The 17,585-nt window shown below is 35.6% G+C and overlaps 1 protein-coding gene across 2 annotated transcripts in view; it reads left to right on the top strand.

Annotated features, from left to right (window-relative positions):
• The window catches only part of MMP16 (matrix metallopeptidase 16), a 314,166-nt gene extending 296,991 nt beyond the window's left edge, over positions 1-17,175 (top strand). For both annotated transcript variants that reach the window (XM_019822867.3, XM_019822866.2), the window contains one exon: positions 13,936-17,175. In XM_019822867.3, coding sequence (XP_019678426.1) covers positions 13,936-14,119 — 184 coding nt within the window. In that variant the 3' untranslated portion in view covers positions 14,120-17,175. The remainder of the gene's footprint in view (positions 1-13,935) is intronic.
• The last annotated feature ends 410 nt before the right edge of the window (positions 17,176-17,585 follow it).

The following is a 17,585-nucleotide window of genomic DNA, read 5'->3' as shown; positions in this document are numbered from 1 at the left end:
AATTTTTATAGCAAAAATCTTTGGCAGAACCCCATTTAATACTATTTTTTAAATGGTAGGACATTTTAAAGTATGGCTATGAATAGCCATGAGTCAAGAACAGATGCCCAGAAAACAGAAGTAAAGATAAACATTTCCATATCTAGATTTTATTAAATTATCTTGAACGGAGGATCCACTATGAAATCTCTTGCAGTGTCAAAGACTTGCATGAAATCAGGTGCTAAAGTCAAAGTTTCCTGAAAATCAGTTCTCATGTAATATCAATAGTCCCAAACAGTCGTCTGAATTTTTGGAAGAATTAGGAATGCACTCTGGGACTGAAGAAAAATGTGTTCTCTCATACAAGAATCAAGATGCATCTGTGCACCAAGAAACTCATCTTAAATTTTAATCCAGACAAAAAAAGAGGAGCTCTTAAAAGGGGGAGCTCTGAAGCAAGGTAACTAACACAATCACAAGGGACTTAATTGTCTGAAGCAATAAACAGTAGACTAGAGGGACAGAAAACTGTGCTGTCTTTGAAATCTACTTCTAGGGTGAATCCCTGGGAATTTGGATATCTATCTCAAAGAGTTTAAAGGGAAACTGACAGATAAGAGTTGTTGGCACATAAGAACCTACAAGTTTAGCCAAGAAACAATATAGTGTATTTTTGCTTGTAGAAAGCTTTGTTTTTAATGTTTTATTTATTTTTGAGAGTGCAAGCGAGGGATCAGGGGGAGGCAAACAGAGGATCTGCGCCAACAGCAGCAAGTCCAACTTGGGGCTCCAACTCAAACCTCGAAATCACCACCTGAGCAGAAGTCAGACGCTCAACCTACTGAGCCACCCATGTGCATCTGTAGAAGGCTTTTAAACAAAAGAAAACCTTTATTTTTATAAGGCTATCAACAATATGAAACCTTAAATAATCAGGCTGAATTGAAGAATAAATCTTCCTTGTTTTTATTATCAAAGAGAAATAAAAGGTAGAAATATCAATCTAACCTAGTATTTATTTTTCTTATGTACTTGAATTTTATTTATTTAATATTAAAATACACTATTACATGACCTATCTTGCATGATTGATGCCACAATCAAGGACCAAATTAGAATGCTATATTGTGGAGAAAAGAAGAAATCCAGATAGGGTTATTGAGAACTCAAGAACACACCCAGAACACTATAGAAGCATAAATACCATGAAGTAAATGATAATGTTTGCACATTTTACATCCTTTTTTAAATTTTTTTTATGTTTTATTTATTTTTGAGAGAGAAAAAGAGAGAAAGCACAGGAGACAGAGAGAGAGAGGGAGACACAAAATCCAAAGACAGGCTCCAGGCTCTGAGCTGTCAGCACAGAGCCCAACATGGGGCTCGAACCCATGAATTGCGAGATCATGACCTGAGCCGAAGTCAGATGCTTAGCCGACTGTGCCACCCAGGGCCCCTGTACATTTTACATCCTTTATGGCAAGTATTTGAATGGGCATAACTTCAACCCAGTTTGATACACTCTGCCACTTCCTCCATTTAGTTACCCAGTGTGTCAATAGCTCTCCCGTCTTCTTTCCTTCTTCTTCCTCTTCCTTCTCCTTTTTACCTCCACCTCCCCTCTTTCTCTCTTCTACCCCCCTTAAGTGTTCTATTTTTGAAAGAAAAATGTATAGTTCACTCCTTTCATGTGTTCTTTATTCACTCTTATAATTTTGTGGCACTCATCACCACTATTTCTTCAAATTTAAATGATATATTTATAACTAAACCTAGTCTAATTCCCTTTCTTACTTGACTTCTTAAGAGTAGTTAATACTGGGAGTACCTAGGTGGCTCAATCGGTTAAGTGTCTGACTTCAGCTCAGCTCATGATCTCACGTTTCGTGAGTTTGAGCTCTACATTTGGCTCTGTGCTGACAGATCAGAGCCTGGAGCCTGCTTCAGATTCTGTGTCTTCCTCTGTCTGCCCTTTCCTGCTCATGCTCTGTCTGTCTCTGTCTCTCAAAAATAAATAAACATTAAAAAAAAATTACAGAGTATTTAATACTGATAGTTACTCTGACATTAATACTTTTGCTCCTTCAGACAAGACCTATTCATTTCTTATTCCTTTTTTATACCTAGAGCCTGCTATAGTACCTAGCTCATAGTCAGCCCTCAGGAAAATGTTGGCTTCTACATATTAGGGTTTCAAAATCTTTTTCTCTATCATATCTAACTTTTTAAATGAATTCTTGAAAATTTACATAAGTACCCCTATATGTTTGTGTGTGTGTGTGTGTGTGTGTGTGTGTGTGTGTGTGTGTATATATATATAATTTTTGAGACAGTACTAGCAGGGGAGGGGCAAAGAGAAAGAGGGACAGAGGATTAGAGGATTTGAAGCAGGCTCTGTGCTGACAGCAGTGAACCTGATGCAGGGTGTGATTTCAGGGTTCTCACCAGGAAATCATGACCTGAGCCAAAGTCAGATACTCAATCGACTGAGCCACCCAGGCACCCCCTATATGTTCTTAACCTTCTCTATTCTATACCCTCTCCTGGCCCTTCTGCACAACCATGTCTTTAGCTTTGTGGATATGATGTCTCACAAAATCCATATTGACAATTTCCACCCACTTGCTGGACAAGCGAATCTGGATTTTTCTTCTTCCCAATTAATTTCGATCTACTAAATATAAAACATGAACATTCCTTTTGTCCCCCTCAAAGTAAGCATGTTTCCTCTTGAATTATCTAACCTCTTAATGCATTATATTTTCTTGGCTAACGATCCATGAAAACGTTTTGTTCTTGGCCTTCCCCTTCTCCCTTTGCCTCTGATGTCCCCCTGCAGATATTTACTACTTTGACAATATTATTGGCATCTAATTTCTCCTTGACATTCTTGTCCTAGTTAGGGTTCCTTACTTCTTTGTTTCTGAATCTTCTTGCCTAATTCCACCTCTTTTCTAGCTGATCTACACATTCCTGCCAGAACAATCCTCTCAAATTAGAGTTTGAATCATACCAATTCTTTATTAAAGATTTTATAGGAAGACCCTTCAAAATCTATTTTTTTAACTTGCATTTCAAATTTTCTCACCAGTATATATTTTTATACCTGAAGCCATCCAAATACTTGCCACCCCTCATCCATAGTTTGGCTCATGCTGTTCTCTGTACTTTGAATTTCCATGTTTCCCTTCTTCATCTTTCCCGATTTCACTGAATAAAACTCCCCCAACTTTGAATTCTCATATTACCTCCTTGCATTTTGTTTTGTTGAGGATGACCCTAGTATAATTATTAATATTGCATCCCTCCTTTCCCTTCAAAAGTCTCTCAGTTTTAGTAATAAGTTACATGGTCATACTCATGCAACATTTTAAACAAAATCTGTAATTTTATATGAACTTAAACCATTATTCCTTGTGAATGTCTAAGCTCCTGGTAACTGCATTCTTCCTGGTTTTTTTTGGTTTGGTTTGGTTTGGTTTGGGTTTGATGTGTGTGTGTGTGTGTGTGTGTGTGTGTTGTTTGTTTTGTTTTGTTTTTGTCCTTTCTGTAGTATCTATTTCAGTGCCCTGAATGAAGAAGCTCCAGAAATGTTTATTACACTAAATTAAATTGAATTTGTCATACTTTGTTATTACATTAGTTTTTGTTGTTGTTGTATATTCTCTAACCTATTTTCTAGGAGTCCTATGAATAAAGATAAAAGTATTTGTTTCCAAGATAAAAACTTTTAAGCAGTTAACTTTGATTTTTTTTTCCAGGATGTAACTTATTTCCAAAGCTTTTAAAATATTTTTCATTAAATCATAAAGAAAGCCTCATATTTAGGCTAATCTTTTTTAGTATTTATCTTTTACTTCTAATAATCACCTTTTTATTTTTTTATTTATTTTTTTTTAATTTTTTTCAATGTTTTTATTTATTTTTGGGACAGAGAGAGACAGAGCATGAACGGGGGAGGGGCAGAGAGAGAGGGAGACACAGAATCGGAAACAGGCTCCAGGCTCTGAGCCATCAGCCCAGAGCCCTACGCGGGGCTCAAACTCACGGACCGCGAGATCGTGACCTGGCTGAAGTCGGACGCTTAACCGACTGCGCCACCCAGGCGCCCCAATAATCACCTTTTTTAACCACAGGAAATTCTTCAGTAACAATAGCCAACTAAAATGGAAAGACCTGTGTTTGGGAGACACCAGTGAGTAGAGAACAATTATCAATATGTAAAATATGCAGAAAGTCAAATTCTGCTTACTTAAACATGTGCATAGACATAAGAGAAATGGTTATTCATTTTCTTACCATATTCCCTTACAAAGGAGAAATTGTGAAAAAAAAACCTTTAGAATAGTATCATTCTGCCTATTCAGAGGGAAATGGATTTCAAATTCTTGCAGGGATAGTGTTGGGTCTACAGGACAGGATTGTCAACATAGTGCTCAATCTGAAAAATAAATAAGAAATTGGTGAGGGGTTCAAAAGGGAAAGAGTTAAGTCACAGACAAAAGGGACAACACAGATAAACAGTCCAACAGCAAGAAATAGATTTTTAACAAATTGTTTGTTGCTTGGATCAATTATTATTGGGCCTTTAAAATCAGTTTTGAATTAGCTGTTTGTTACCTCATGTTAAACAGGAGTAGACAATTGAGGATTTCTAGGCATTTAAAGAAAAGTTCAAACAAAGAGACAAACATATAAAAATAACAGGAAAGAAAAAAACATTATGTGGGGGTGGGGAGGGGAAACTTTTAAAATTACTATCAGAGAAAACATTTTAATGATTTGCATAGAAATTTAAAACTTGATAGGAACAATGAGAACCTCAACAGATTGGAAGACAGAGTTAAATTCTTTTTCTCGTTTTCCATTTCTCATCTATAAAATGTATTCTACTAAATAATGAGCAATCGAAGAAACACTGGATTCAGAAAAACAGAAGTTTCAACCAAAAGGAAGAAAGAAGTAAAGGGATTATCCAAAAGGGTGGTGAAGGACACTTGCAGGATTGTAACATTGCTGCAGTCATAAAAGCTAAGCAATTCAGATTGCATCAGCCAGAGAGAAAAAAAAGTTAAGGACTCATCCTCATTACTTCTGTCATTATGCCATCTTTTTTTAACCTGTGAAACCACTGCAGAATGTGCTCTACCAAAACAAGAAAATAAATGAAGACTGCTAACACCTAAGAATAGGGAATGCATTTTGGAGAAATTTAAAGAAATTTCCTACAATAAGGCAAAGATAAATCCTGGAATTTCAGGCCTGGAGAGCGCTAGTCCAAATAGAAGGAGAATGAATGACTCGTGTGTGTGTGTGTGTGTGTGTGTGTGTGTGTGTGTGATTCATACAGAAACACAAAGTGACACCAATAGGGGAGGGAATGTTTATTTATAGTATTATTTTAGCATTTTTAATAGGATTTTTTACTATAGTAAAAAAATTATAGTATTTTTATAGTATTATTTTACCATTAAATTATGCTTTAGAAGACTTAACTGTATTAATCTGATAATTAGTTTAAATTAAAGCACAAAAACTATCTGTGGTCAACAAGTCCAAAATCTGCAAGAACATAAGGGTGCCCTGACCATGACTCCACTGTTTTTCCTCTGTCTCTGGACGTTAATCATATTCATTCTATGGCTGTTTTCTTTTCACCCACTTCCCAACACAGTCCCGTTTGTCTTTGATCCTCCTTACATTCTCCACCCTTCTGTTACAGCACTTGTAGTCCCCTCACTTGGCAGAGAAAAAGGGGACTAATGAAAATCTTGGCAACTGCTTTTCAAGGACACTTGACTCTTGCCTTAGGAAGATATCTGGTCAAATGTTTTTGGATGATGACAGTTTAGAAAAGGTAGATATTTCATTTTATTGAGTGTGAAAAATATTCTTCAAAGGAAGGGTCAGTGGGGTAAGTAACAGTCAGTAAAATTAAATTGGACCAGGATTTCAACCAACTCTAGGTCATCTGCCCTACCAGAAAGTAAGAATCCTGAAGAAATAGGTAAGATTTAAGATCTGACAGAAATTGTTGCAGGCTCTAAAGAAATACATATAACTTTTTAACATGTTATATGTCAATTTAATGGTATTTCAGTGAAATTATAAATTACTCTTTCTGAAAAAAATGATTATTCGTTCATTTGTTCATTCAGTATTAAATCTTTACCACATTTTAAATATTACCTACGACAGGGGATAAGATGAGTAAAGTAAGGGAGTCAAATTTGCCTAAATTATTTTACCTCATTGTAGTTAACATATAGCATAATATACATAGCACAATGTAACATAACATAAAATATGATAGGTAATAGGAAAAATATTATAATATTATGGGTACAAAAAATCATGAGAGAACAGATGGTGACTCTGCTTGGGGTTATCATGGAAGATTTTATAAAAAGAGTAATGCATGAAAAAAAAGGTAGGTTGACAAGTAAACAACAGGAAAGTAGTATTTTAGGCAATTGTACAATTTATAGAAAGGAGCACAAGTGTTAAGAGAGCATAACACATTTGGGAAAATGAATTATTCTGGAACTGGAGCCCAATTTACATGAAGGAGAATTATAAAAGATAGGTTCAAAGATTTTGGCAAGTGCTAGATCATGAAGGGATTTGATGCCTCTAAATCTTTTTTGCCTAGCCTACCTGGTGATTCTATGAGTTACCCACTACCCTTTTAATGCATTTGTTTTTGGCTAAAATCAGGCAGCATTGTTTTATTTTTTCCATTCTTATTCAGTTTATTTAATCCAAAGCAAACAAACAAATAAAAAAAAAAAAACAGTTCACCCATTTCTCCAACCCCTCACTCCCTGCCTCTTGCAACCACTAATTTGTTCACTGTATCTATGTTTGTTTTTTTTTAATTTGTTTGTTTTTCAGATTCCACAAATAAGAGAGATCATTTGATATTTGTCATTTCCTGTCCAACTTATTTTCCTTAGCATAACGCCTTTGAGGTCCATCCATGTCACAGATGGCAAGAGTTCATTCTTTTTTATGACTAATATTCCATAATGTAGATGTGTGTGTATGTGTGTATGTGTGTGTGTGTGTGTGTGTGTGTGCGTGTGTACAAATTTTAAGATTATTCTATTTCCTTGGAAAATGTCATTAGAATTGCCATAGGGATTGCATTGGATCTGTAGTTTGCTTTGCGTAATACTGACACTTTAACAATATTAATTCTTACAATCCATGAGCACAGAATATATTTCCATTTATTTGTGTGTTCTTCAATTTATTTTATTAGTGTCTTCTGGTTTTCAATATGTATGTTTTTACATTGTTATATTGTCAAGATATTTTTTAATGCAATTGTATGGGATTATTTTCTTAATTTCTCTGATAGTTGTTAGTGTAAACAAATGCAACAAATTTTTGTGAATTGATTTTGTATCCTACAACTTTACTCAATTTATTAGTTCCAATAGTTTTTTTTTTGATGGAGTCTTTAGTCTATATATAGTATCATGTCATCTGCAAACAGTAACAGTTTTACTTCTTCCTTTCCAATTTGCATGTTTTTTCTTTTTCTTGTCTCATTGCTCTGGCTAGAACTTCCAATACCATATTAAAAATAATTGGCAACAGTGGACATTCTTGTCTTGTTCCTTATCTTAAAAGAAAATCTTTCAACTTTTCACCATTGAGTATGATGTTGACTGTGGGCTTTTCATACAAGCCTCTCATTATGTGAAGGTACACTTCCTCAACACCCATTTTTTGAAGAGTTTTTTTTTTCATAAATGGATTTTGAATTTTGTCAAACACTTTTTCTGCTTTTATTGAAATTGTCATTTGATTTGTATCCTTTTTTTTTAATGTGGTGTATCATATTTATTTGCAGAAGTTAACCATTCTTGCCTCCCTGGAGTAAATTCCACTTCATTGTGGTGTATGATTCTTTTAATATGTATTGTGGAATTCACTTTGTAAATATTTTGTTGTGGATTTTTGCATCTGTGTTCATCAGTGATATTGGCCTATAATTTTCTTTTTTTTTTTTTTTTTTTTTTTTGGTGGTGTCCTTGTCTAGTTCTGGTATTAGGTTAATGCTAGACTCATAAAAATGTAATTGGAAGAGTTCCCCCACACCCATGCTTATTTTTTGAAATAGTTTGAGAAGAATTGGTATTATTTCTTTGAATGTTTGGTAGAACTAACCAGTGAAGCCATGGAGTCTGGTCCTGGACTTTTGTCTGTTCAGATTTTCTATTTTATAATGATTCAGTCTTGGTAGGTTCTATATTTCTAAACACATATCCATTTCTTCTAGATTGTCCAGTTTGTCTTTATATAATTATTTATTACAGTCTCTTATTTCTGTTGTATCAGTCATAATATCTCCTCTTTCATTTCTGATTTCATTTATCGGAGTTATTTCCTTTTCTTGATTTGTGTAGCTAAATGTTTGTCAATTTTGTTTTTCAAAGAACAGGCTCTTAGTTTCACTGATTTTTTTCTACTCTCTTTTAGTCTCTATTTCATTTATTTCTGTTCTTTGTTATTCCCTTCTTTCTACTAACTTTGGGTTTCATTTGTTCTTCTTTTTCTAGTTCCTTCAGGTGTAAAGTTAAGTTGCTTATTCAAGACTTTTCTTGTTTTTTGACATAGGCGTGAACTTCCCTCTTAAACTGTGTTTGCATTCCATAAATTTTGGTGTGTTAAATTTCCATTTTCATTTGTATCAGGAATATTTTTGAGTCCTCTTTGAATATCTTCTTTGGTCTATTTTGCAATTCAGTAGCATTTTTTTTATGTCTCTACATATTTGTGAATTTTCCAGTTTCTTCATATAATTAAGTTTTTGTTTCATACAATTGTGGTCAGAAGAGATGCTGGATATGATTTCAATCTTTTAAAATTTATTAAGACTTGATCTGTGCCCTAACATATAATCTTGAAAAACATTCCATGTGTACTTGAAAAGAATATCTATTCTGTTGCTTTTGGATGAAATGTTCTTTAAATGTCTGTTAAGTCCATCTGGTCTAACATGTCATTTAAGGCTGATGTTTCCTTATTGATTTTCTGTCTGGATGATCTGTCCATTGATGTAAGTTGGGTATTAAAGTTCCCTCCTATTGTATTGCTGTTTATTTCTCTACAGTGGATTTCTTGGGCATGCAACTAAGACCTTTGACTAAAAAGTTGTCGGCAGTGGAAACTTAGTGAGAGAGAAGAATCAGAAATGATATATCTATCCTTATTAGACAATGAATGGTGAAAATTATTTTAAAGTGGTATATATTTGATACCTAATGGAAGATGGAGGCGAAACAATCAAATTATCACCTACGTCACCTGGAATAAAGTACAACTGAAGGCAAGGCTTCAGAAGACCCTGTTGCTACTGCTACCGCATAGTAGCAATGCATAAAGATATTATTTCTAATAACATGTGAAAACTTAAAGAAAATTATAAGTTAAATTCATATTTTCTTGGTTTAAGCATTTACTAAAAACTTAGGACTTCTTATGAACTTTTTAACTTTGCAACCACAGGTTTGAGTGAACTAAAATAAAACCTTTGTTTGATCCAGTATGATGCCAAATTTCAATATTCATTAATTCACAGCTTCATTAGATGTATGATATAAAATGGAGAGTCTGGGTTTTTGATAAAGAACAGAACTATAGTCATTGAAATTGGGTGATTTATGGTATTAAGAGTATTCATAAATTTCCAATCTATTATGAACTTAAGTATTTCCTTTCCCCCCTTAGTTGTCTCCAGTTCTAAAAGCATACCCTGAGGAAGAATGAATTATAAGGTCAAACACAGGAGGAAACAGCTTACATACCAATGCTACAAAATGTAGCTAATTTATGTCATCCAGGTTCTGTGGAATATGTATGAGAATGGATTCTGAAGTTCCCAGACCAAAAGGGATAACACGTTTTTAATTGGCTAACTTTACCAATATGGTTTAATTACTAGAGGTTCTGTAACAAATGAGCTAGGTCAAACAGCAGAGAATATTGTACAATTGTAATCAAAATTGGTTCACATAATTGATGATGAGATGCCAAAAATTCCTTTGTGTGAAAAAGAAGAAGGATCCAAAGACTGAGTGAGATGGAATGTTCGGTGGATATATAACATGTAACTCACTCAGCCACACCCAACCAGACTCCCAGATAAAGGCCAAGAAGGCAGTCTCTGTGATGGGGAGAGGAGCATCATCCACTTTGAAAGAACTTTTTAGTGGTTGTTCTCTGCTAAGTGGGAAAGCTAGTAAGAGAAACTATAGATGAAAATCATTTACTATTTCAATGAGGATTCTATTATTATTTGAATGATAGTTTCCAAGAATAGAAAAGCACAAGTAACAATAACTGATCACTAGAAGCATCTGGAGTCAAAAGGGGTATGTGGTTACCATTACAATCAGTGGATCTTTAGAGGTAGGTATTTAGTCATAAAAGCCCCAGAGACCAAAATAAAGAGCATCCCATAAAGTTCTATCTGAATTGTAGAACTGATAAAAATAATAAATCTGGTAAACAGAGGCCTGAATAAAGCCTCACTAGAGATCTAGAGTTTTCTCAGTTGACCTGAATCAGCTATCAGACCTGAATCAGTTCAGAGTCAACATCTATTGCAATAAAAATGAAGCTCTCCTTTAAAAAAATGTTTATTAATTTTGAGAGACAAGAGGGCAGAGAGAGAAGGAGAAACAGAATCCCAAACAGGCTCTGTGCTGTCACCACGGAGACCAATGCAGGCCTTGATCTCATGAATCATAAGATCATGACCTGAGTTGAAATCAAAAGTTGGGCATTCAACCAGCTGAGCCACCCAGGCTCCCCAAAATGAATATCTGCTTACCCCTGAGGGAGAATTTTTCAATATTATCACAATTGTCACAGTGAATCTTTCCCTTTCCTTTCATAAAGGCCATTTCTCAGGATAAACATGTTCTAGAGTAAGATAAATAGCCAGTCTTTTCATGGATATATTTTTTTTAATTTTTTAAACATTATTTATTTTTGAGACAGAGAGAGACAGAGCATGAACGGGGGAGGGTCAGAGAGAGGGAGACACAGAATCTAAAACAGGCTCCAGGCTCTAAGCTGTCAGCACAGAGCCCGACGCGGGGCTCAAACTCACGGACCGTGAGATCGTGACCTGGCTGAAGCCGGCCGCTCAACCGACTGAGCCACCCAGGCGCCCCTTTTCATGGATATTTTGACATTGATGTTGCTCTAACTCTAATTCCTAGTAACTCTGGTCTTCTAGGCAGGTGATGTATGGAGAGAGGTTTTGGTTCAAGGTAGTCCCAACAGGATCCCAACATATGCTATTGTTATTTACCTAATGAATTGGGAATATTCCCTTTAGTATCTAGTAGTCTTTTTTTGGGTATCCATCTAAGTGAAGAGTGACTGTAATAAGTAGAACCAGTGGAAACTCCCAGAGTTCCCTATTCATAGAAAATTTTAAATGACATCTTTGGAATAATTCATTAAAAAAACTAGAGCTGTCATCAAAGATTTGAAAAATTCAGACTATTATTGCTACCACATAACCATTCAATATTCTGCCTTAGCCATTGAAGCATATGAATGGGTTTTGGAGAATGATGGTGGATTGTCATAATGATAATCAGATGGTGATTTAAATTGCCATGGGTATTCCAGATGTAATCTCTCTACTGGAATAAACTGTATAGTCCCTGTCACTTAACTTGCGGCTACTGATCTAACAGATGATTGTTGTTTGTTTATTCCAATTAGTACAGAATATCAGATTCAGTTGTCCCACTTGGCCAGGATAGCAGCACACCTTTGCCATATTGCCACCATGTTATGTCAAATCTGTGTTACAATTTAGTTTGAAGGAAAATAAATCATTCTTACCCTTACATAGAATTCTTGCTTGCCAACTGCACTGATGACAGCATGCTGATAGAACAGCCGGAAGATGCAAATGCATACATGTCAGCATACGGAACACAAAAATGGGACAAAGAGGTCTGCCCTACCCAAAGAAATTTCTAGATGTCTAATTACTCAGGGCACATCAGAATATTCTCTATAAATTAACAATGATAAATTATTTTTTTTTAATTTTTTTTTCAACATTTATTTATTTTTAGGACAGAGAGAGACAGAGCATGAATGGGGGAGGGGCAGAGAGAGAGGGAGACACAGAATCGGAAACAGGCTCCAGGCTCTGAGCCATCAGCCCAGAGCCTGACGCGGGGCTCGAACTCACGGACTGCGAGATCCTGACCTGGCTGAAGTCGGACGCTTAACCGACTGCGCCACCCAGGCGCCCCTCACTAACTAAATTTTGGGAACCGGGCAAGTCATATCCCTGATCCTTTGGTTCTCCATCTATAAAAATTATTGTCTTACTAGTCCTTGTCTGTTCCAGGATTCTAGAGATGACTGAAATGAGAGGATTATTAAAATGACAAGGCTTCATGAAAAGACAAACATTTATATGATAACATGGATAAGAGCTGTTAATAAGCTGTTAATAAGACAGTTCCTTTGGGGCCATTTTGGGATAAAATAGTTTCATCTCTTAAATCACACATTCTAGAGATTGATTTCATATCATCTTTTCTTACAGTACAGCAGTGTTTCTCAAAAACTGTGAATTATCATGAACGTTTAAGGTACTGAGTGGCCATAGAGATTCCTGACTTCCACTTCAGGCTTACTGAATTAAATTTAACAAACACTTCAAATATTTTTGATGTTTGGCCAAAGTTTAGATACATAGTCATTTGCTATTGCTGGCTAATCCTTTCCTGAGAATATTAATCGCTTAGCCAACACGAATCTTAACTTTCCTGGGAGCAGGGGTCATTTGACACAGTCCCATCATTTCCCATAACGCCAAGCCAATGTTTGGGGACACAATAGCTAGTACACCTGTGTGTACATATTTGGCAGGGTGTTTTTAATTTAATGAACAAGGATTGCAGAATGAAAAAGTGATCCAGAGTGTATTTTCTTCTAAATAAGACTTTTTCTTATAGATTTGACAGCTGGAACTGTTCCAATTTGAATGTGTTTGTGGCTGTGAATTATTCAATACACTGACAGTGATGTTTGATTTGAAACTCATTCATTCCTTCACCAGTTGCATGCGAAACACCTCCTAAAGAGCATTTTTAATTGCCCAGATGTTTATGTGAAATTACTGCCATTAATCACAGTATTGATTATGCTTCTCCTGTTTTCCGGCAGTCTTCTATTTTTAAACAGTCCCCTGAAGTGACATACGGAAGCATCCTTGTTATCCATGACTTTCTAGTTTGCAATATAATTGATAGATGAAAAATTCATTGTGAACCATTTAAATCTGCTGCTTGTGTTGAAAGGTAGTTATTTTTGTCACTTCCTGTTTGCCACAAAGCATGTTTTATGCTGCAGTTTCAACAACGGGGCCACTTTTATTCCAGTCAGCATTTTCCTGCACATATTATTGGCCTTAGGCAAAACTGTCTAGTAGGCAAATTTTTTGGCTCTCCCCCAGCTCACTTGCCAGCACACCTCCTTATCCTGCCTTTCAAACCACAGGCTTACAGGTTGTATTCAGTTTCAAAGCTCTCAGCTATCAACCAGCTTAGCTTAAAATGCAGAAGTCTGTATATCTCCTGAACATGTCGGTATTTGGCTAATTGACACATATCCGACCTCAAAAACAGAACACGTGTATGAACCAAAAATTTTGAAAATCACTTTTTTGAAAATTTGAGCACTTATTAAGAGCTATTTTTCAGGCCAACTAAATTACTATTATCTTGGTGAAAGATAGGTTATCAGTTAGTATTGAATGATGTCATTCTGGGCTTTAGTTCCCCAACTGTAAAATAAAATTACTGAACTGGAATATTCAAAGTCACTTTGGAGTAGCAGGAGGAGAATCAACACATGCATGCACCCCCATGACTTCCCAATTTCTCTTTTTATCCCCAGCTCTATCCTGCATCTCAAGGAGCCACACACCCAAGCTCTTTCCACCAGCCTCCAAACTGATGGCTACTTCTTATGTACTGTGATGACACATTCTACTCTAAAAAGGATAGACCCATACAAGCTACAGAAACAGGTTCAGAACTTTGGGCAGAGAATTCCAGGTTCCAAGTGCTGGAGCATGTGATCGTGCCTTCTCTGGATGGACACCCCTGCTCAGTCCTGTGTACTCCACACTTTGTGAAGAAGAATACAGTCAGAAGAATTCAGAAAGCAGGAGCCTAGTGCAGAGACCCTATTGCCCAGGTGGAAGAATAAGGCTGGAAACAACTAAAGGACCATTCCATGCCATCTGGACCTGAATGCTCTTACACATTCACTATTGTGTTATTCTACGTTGTCCACTGATCCCGTTCTTGGTTAATTCTGTGGTCATGATGGATGTAACCAATAGTCTTTTCCTTGTCTTAGAATTCTTAAGATCTCGGGGTGCCTGGGTGGCTCAGTTGGTTGAGCGTCCGACTTCGGCTTAGGTCATGATCTCGCAGCTTGTGAGTTCAAGCCCCGTGTCAAGCCTGGAGCCTGCTTCAGATTCTGTGTCTCCCTCTCTCTCTGCCCCTTCCCTGCTCATGCTCTCTGTCTCTCAAAAATGAATAAACGTTAAAAAAATTAAAAAAAAAGAATTCTTAAGATCTCCCTCTTTCTCACCCTGTCTCCTTGCAAATGTTAGTAGTTTCTTCTTAAATATCCTGTATGTTTATCATTATTACTTTTCCTATTTTCTATCCTAAAGTTCCATGAGATGCTTGGGATGCAGATTCATAAGCTCTGTAAAATGCCTGCTTCAAGTCAGATCTCAGAATAATTTTTCTCTCTGTTGTTTATTGTGATGATGGGAAGGGTTTATATAAGAGTGCTCTAGCTTTAGGACTGGAAGAGAACAATGTCTGTGTTGTGTTTCAAGTAAAATTCTTCCCATGAAGAAATCATTGTCTGGTATATCTTGTGTTTCACAATCAGATGTTTTCCACCTTCTTTCTTTCTGTGGTTTTGCAATTTAACCATTCCAAGACCACATGTATGAATTACATGCATAAATTAAACACTGCCGTTAATTACACTGTTAATGAAATTGTTGTCAAGGCTCTATCCACTCTGATCATATCATTTGCCTGGAACAAAAATATTTTTTAAGGAAAAATAACTAATACATTCTACAGAGGAGAGTATTTCTAGTCTCTATCTCAGGAGAAACTGATCTCTGACTCTCACGCCCATTCAGAAACCGTTCTTATTTTAAAAATTAAATTCCTTACAAATAACTTTAAAATTATTTTTAAAATTAGACTTTTAATCACAGACACAGAAACTAATAAAGCAGAAACTATTTTGGCTTATATTTTCATGGTATATTACATAGTATTACAATCAATGCTGAAAAGAAGAGCTATTGATATTTCAATCTCATGGACTTTGCTAAAACTAAGGAGTGGCCATACTTTTGATATCTGATATTATAAATATTGGAAATTTATTTAATTTTTCTCCATTGCTCACTGTGGTGATGGGAAGGGTTTATATATTATGCTGTAGCTTCATGACAGTGAACAAAACTATGTATTTCTTTCTTTAACAGCCTTATTTAACCAGTTTCAACTTGACTTTTCTGTACTCATAGTCTTTATCTCCTCAGAGTTATTCTGGAAGGCTTTGCCAGTGTTGGACTCAAAAACACACTTGTAAGAAGCTCCTAAGCAAATAAGGCCAATAGTGATGAAAGGCTTCATCTGGATGCAAACACTGAGTCGCATTGATAATTTGCACAATTAGGACAATATCAACAGGAAGATTCCAGGCACCTTAGAGAACCTCTGGAAGTTCCACAAATAATGTGCATGTGTTGGAAGGACACTATGATGAAAGTTTCATGTTTATTCCTGATTTTTTTTCAGTCTTTCCAGGATTTAAAGAAACAGTAAGCCATAGATGCTGCTTCATTCAATTAGTCCAATGAAAGTTTTCTCAAAACAGGTATGGAAAAAAATTTCTGGTGTGCTGTAGATGACATGAAAACAGGAGAAACAACGGGATGTCTATTTATTCTAGTTATATAGTTCATGTTTCAGAAAAGAACATATTTGGTCTACCGAAAGTAAAGGAAGTCACCAAATTAATATATGTGAAAAGGATGCTCTTGTAACATCACTTCAGAGTTGCGACAAGTTGACTGGAGAGAGAATCCAGTTCTGAATTTGCTAACTGTGCCTCTCATCAGGGCCAAAAAATGAATAAAAAAGTATATCGCAAGCCATTTTTCAATATATAGAAAATAACATGAACTGTAATCCTTTGTCAAATATGGATGCATAAAGTAACCTGTGTTTTAACCATCTCCTTAAGAAAGAATGAATAGTGATGGGGGAACATTCAATTTGTATAAGTGATTGGGGAGAAGAAAGTGGAAATTGTATTTATAGAGTGGATGGGACTTGAACAATAAGTTTAATTTCAGTGGGTTTGAATAAGATTTTTAGATCAGAGAAGTCTGGAATCCAGTTCAATCTTCTTTAGTTAATAGCTGGCATCTCTGGAAAAAGAATGTGTGTGGGTGGTTAGATTAAGTTATGCACATAAATTCATGGTTTTTAATATAAAATTACAGATAGACATAGATGAAAATACATTTAGATATGAGGATATATATGTATATACATATACATATATCCTAGTTGTGTTAATTGAGAGGGCCTGAAATCAATGACCTGCTAGCAGCAATAAGCAAAAATATGGCACTCGAATCTTGGCTCTTAAATACCATTGTTCACTAAAATGAACCATGGCTCATTAGAGAGAAGGCTGATTCTGGGGATGAGTCAGGGAAAATACAATACAAAAAGAACCTGGAATATCTTGGTGTGCCAGAAAGTAAGGAAGTGTTTCAAAAGAAATGGGGTCATGTCAAAAGGACAAAGGAATCATCTTGAAGGAGGGTTCAAGTGGTCAAGGTAGTCAAATCTGGAAAAATTTGTGTATCAAAGAGTATATAGTAATGGGTCATATATAACACACTAAAATACAAGTCTATGGGTTTATACTGATGTAAATATATAATGAATACATAAATAAATGCGACAGAGGGAACATTCTTCCCTATAGTATAATGATAGCCAATAAATATAGAAAGAGTTAGAAAATCATCAATGGATTAAAAAATTGGTGGATTAAAGTTTTATGGATGCAAAATATTTATATAGTCTGAAGTTATCTCCTCACAAACTGCTTATTAATTACAAATGGAAAACAATAACTCTTGAGTGAAGAAACCTGGTGGATTTCACAATACAAAATGATAAAGTTAACATTACCAACATCAGGAAAATATTGCATGCCATCTAATAGGTTGCACTAAGAAAGATGAGCATCACAGTATTTTTGCCAAAAATCCATAACCTGAATATAATGATGAGGAAATAACCAAAAACCCCAAACTGGGGGATCCTTTACAAAAATAATTGGTCGGCATTTGGCATTAATGTCAAGATCAAGCAAAACAAAGAAAAGCTAAAACCTCTGTCCAGTAAAAAAGACTAAATCGACATGACCACTAATTGCAGTGCCTAATCCTGGAGTAGAAAATAATAGCTATAAAGTAT

Source organism: Felis catus, chromosome F2, assembly GCF_018350175.1.
Source record: "Felis catus isolate Fca126 chromosome F2, F.catus_Fca126_mat1.0, whole genome shotgun sequence".
NCBI classification, from domain to species: domain Eukaryota; kingdom Metazoa; phylum Chordata; class Mammalia; order Carnivora; family Felidae; genus Felis; species Felis catus.
The sequence above is the reverse complement of the archived record's forward strand: the minus strand, read 5'-3'. Positions and strand labels throughout refer to the sequence as shown.